Here is a 3,807-nt window from a genome sequence, read left to right on the forward strand (position 1 = left end):
GGGGGCGCGGCTGACCGGAGGGAGAGGCTGTGCCGCCGCCGCGGTGCTGCGCGCTCCGGCTCCCGGCTGTCACCTTTACGGCAGCGCGCTTTGACGCCCGGGGAGCTGAGCGCGCTGGGGAGCCTGCTGCTTTTTAACCGCTCTTGGGGGGAGCGCTGCCTTGCAGTCAGGGAAGGGAAGGCACAAGAAGGCACCATATAGTTCAGTAAGGCTAGCTTAAGTGGTTAATTTAGGATTGATTCATTAAAGGTTAATCGAAGGTTGATTTAACTGATGCAAATCGAAGGTTTGCAGTGAAAAGCAATGGGGTGATAGATTGGCACAGGAAAAGTAGTTCTTCATTGTGACTTTATGTCAAAAGCATTGCTGTTCTGCARTTTCTGTATTTTTTTCCCTCTGGTTCATGCAATGTTCTGAAATGCATAARYCAGGTGAAGTTACTTGTTCTTGTTGATGTTTGTTCTTGGATTTACAGAACCTAATTTCCAGCCAAGGAAGGGCAGTTGGTCTCCATGAAGCACAGATATGCYTTAGCCCTTACTCTTACTGTGCTGTTAGATGTGTTGTTTCCTATGTATGGCTTTTTTGTCACTTGGAATTGCATCTTTTCACTTGCTCATGTAAAATGGAGGTGGACCATGTAACAAGTACTTACCAATGAATGGGATAAGCCCAAGCCCTTGTCTATGCTGCCTTGAGATGTATTTAACAGTCACCAGTTAATACAAGACCTCAAGGTTGTGCCTAACGCTGTTTGTACCTTGTTAAGGGATATAACCTTGCCCTTGTAAATGAAAAGTCTTTCAGTCTTCCAAAACCCAAACTGTATAATAGAATGTCAAATCTGAACCACTCAGCCTGAGCAAGATGATACATACTAGGCCAAAAAACCCCTCTTCTTGGAGGAACAAGGGATCTGCAGTTTGCAACAGACTTAGTATGAGATACTAGAAATACTTCATGAGGGCTACTTGACTGCCCAAAATTAAGAATCTTTTGTGCCTGTTAATATAAATTTTAAAATGGTACCATGTACTCAATTAACAATATAATGAAAACCTAAATCCTTTTATGTGAAGTGAGCCTAGCAAATAAGAGAATGTAGAGTTTGAGAGGTTTAARAATTACTTACCAGGACAATCAACTTTGAAAACAGTTTTATCCCCTACAGAGGGAGATATCTGATCTTCCATTTTTAAATTTAAAATGCTTAACCACACACTTAAGATTATGAAAACATACAAGTTACTTCAGTCAGAAATAAAGCACAAAATTAGTGTTACGCTGTGGATCTTCAAACTTACTAAATTTCTTTGTTGCAATTTGCCAGGGAAACTTTTGAAGAGAAAACATGTTTGTCTATTCTCAGCTAGTAGATTTCTATTCTCAGCTAGCACAATATTCTGCAGCAGTTCTTCCTGCTTTACAGGAAGAACTTTAAACCCAGAACTTCTTACAAATACTTCTGCACTCTTATCAGGCCTCATACAATTTTCAAAGGAAAGGTGAAACCATTCGCAGATCATCTGTTCAGCTACAAAAAATACCATCCTGAAACTATTTTTTTGTACAACGTAAATTTGAAATGGAATTAGAGAAATGCTACTAAAACTTGGAATRAACTTTCCTATTATCCTAAAAATGCAATTAGTAATTGTAACAAAATACCTTATTATGTATTTTAACTGGAAGTGTTTTCATATTTTTTCTTGCAGCACCTGCCAGTGTTCGTTGCATCCATAATGATGTCGTAGTACCYGACTTCTCTGCCTATCGTCGTCAAGATGTTTTAGATGCCACCAAGTCTTCTCAAAGCAGCAGTGAAGCTAGAAAAGGGTTTTCCTACCTGCTGACTGCAACAACATGTGTAGCTTCTGCATATGCTGCTAAGAATGCTGTCACTGAGTTTATTTCCAGCCTCAGTGCTTCTGCTGATGTGCTAGCATTGTCAAAGATTGAGATCAAGTTATCTGACATTCCAGAAGGCAAGAACATGGCTTTCAAGTGGAGAGGGAAACCCCTTTTTGTGCGTCACAGAACCCAGGCAGAGATTAATCAGGAAGCTGAAGTTGATTTGTCTAAACTGAGGGATCCACAGCATGATTTAGACAGAGTAAAGAAACCAGAATGGGTTATATTAGTAGGTGTCTGCACTCATCTTGGTTGTGTTCCCATTGCTAATTCTGGAGATTTTGGTGGTTATTACTGCCCTTGCCATGGGTCACATTATGATGCATCTGGCAGAATCAGGAAAGGCCCTGCTCCATACAACCTTGAGGTTCCGACTTACGAGTTTGTCAGTGATGATTTAGTGGTTGTTGGCTGAATAACAAGATGCTTGTTCACTTTTGTGTTCCAGTGAATGTACACTGCAGCGGGGTGACTGAGATTCTGGAATGCTGTAAAATCAGATAATTCTAAACTATGTTAGGTGTCTGGATTCTCAACCAAAAGTATGTTTAAATATTTGTTTGTGTTCAATTTTAATAAAAACTTCAAGTGAGTGAACACTTGTTCCTGACTTATGAAGAAGTGAAGAACCATAGTTTCTTTTGTACCATATCTTTTCATTATTTTTAATGCTTACTGCACTATGGGAAGAAACATCTTTTAAAAGATGTTGCTGAGAGYTTCTAGCAGTGGTTGGAGTCAGTCAGTTTCAACCTAGAGTCCTAGTAGATGTAATCATTTTTCTTCCAGTCTTTTTGTMTTTCCAAAAACATGGGGAAGAGAGTTGTAAAGGAAAAGCTACTGGGAAAAGAACTTTCTTTTACATTGTTTAAAGGTAGCTTATAACTGTTTAGTTGCCAGGTTGGCAATGTAATTTTACAATGATGTGGACAAAGAATAAATGTGTCATGTTAGAACCAAAAGAATTATTTTGTAAYTCTAGGTAAGGCTTGATCTTTTATACCTATCTAATCATTAGATTAGGTTCTTAGGATACCATGGAAAAGTTGTGATGCTTTTCCAGAAGAAATAGGCTAAGAAGGAAATAAAAAAATAAAGTCTAGGTTTTCACTGTAGAAAAATACGCTCAGTCTGAACKAATCTGTAATGTTAAACATAGCAAAGGTTAAGATGCTTAGGATTTTAAGACTCAAACCACTTGTGTGAAAATGATTCTTTCATGTTGCCTATAGACRAAGCTCAATAAAGGCTGAAACTTTGAAACCTATTTTATCTTGATGCTGTCTGAAGGCAAGGAGGACAAACGCAGCCTGAAACCAGTAAGTCTTTAACCAGCATTTGTCCTGACAGTACAAAGCAAAGCTAGCAGTTAACCACCTGCAGAGCATGAGAAATAAGATTTGTTGTTTTCAGAAAAAAAATCCTCAAACTTACTCTGTTCTTGTTCACCTGTCTTTTACTGCTCTTCTATTGCATGATGTACTCTGTCAGTTGCAAAACAGAAAACATGATCCTCAGAATTACCTGGGGCTGGGATGTTTTGCCTTATACCCAGTATAAAGCTGTGATGACAGCTAGGTTAAAGCTGAAGTTTAAAATAGATTAAGCAGAATATTGATGACTTGCTTTCCTATTGTCAGCCAATTCAAGTGGTAGAAAAAAGATCATAAATGGCTATCACAGAAGTTCTTAGGTATCCATCTCACATCTCATAAATTCAGTCTTGTCTTTAGTCCACTACATCCACAAAAACATTCTTGGAGGTGAGGGAGTGTACAATGAATCATGCTAAACTGGTCCTGAAGGAGAAGTTCCCAAACACATACCTGGTATTCATGTAGAGGATGAATCTGTCCTCAAATTCTGCATTTCAACCAAAGAAGCCTACTAGCCCCT

General features: G+C 38.8%; 1 protein-coding gene across 1 annotated transcript in view; it reads left to right on the forward strand.

The window, feature by feature from the left end:
* UQCRFS1 (ubiquinol-cytochrome c reductase, Rieske iron-sulfur polypeptide 1) overlaps positions 1 to 2,508 on the forward strand; it is a 2,882-nt gene extending 374 nt beyond the window's left edge. Inside the window, exon 2 of the mRNA XM_085303801.1 lies at positions 1,716 to 2,508. Coding sequence (XP_085159927.1) covers positions 1,716 to 2,326 — 611 coding nt within the window. The 3' untranslated portion in view covers positions 2,327 to 2,508. The remainder of the gene's footprint in view (positions 1 to 1,715) is intronic.
* The last annotated feature ends 1,299 nt before the right edge of the window (positions 2,509 to 3,807 follow it).

The sequence above is a fragment of the Rhea americana genome, unplaced genomic scaffold, assembly GCF_003343005.1.
Source record: "Rhea americana isolate MKP2758 unplaced genomic scaffold, rheAme1 scaffold_20, whole genome shotgun sequence".
Classification (NCBI taxonomy): domain Eukaryota; kingdom Metazoa; phylum Chordata; class Aves; order Rheiformes; family Rheidae; genus Rhea; species Rhea americana.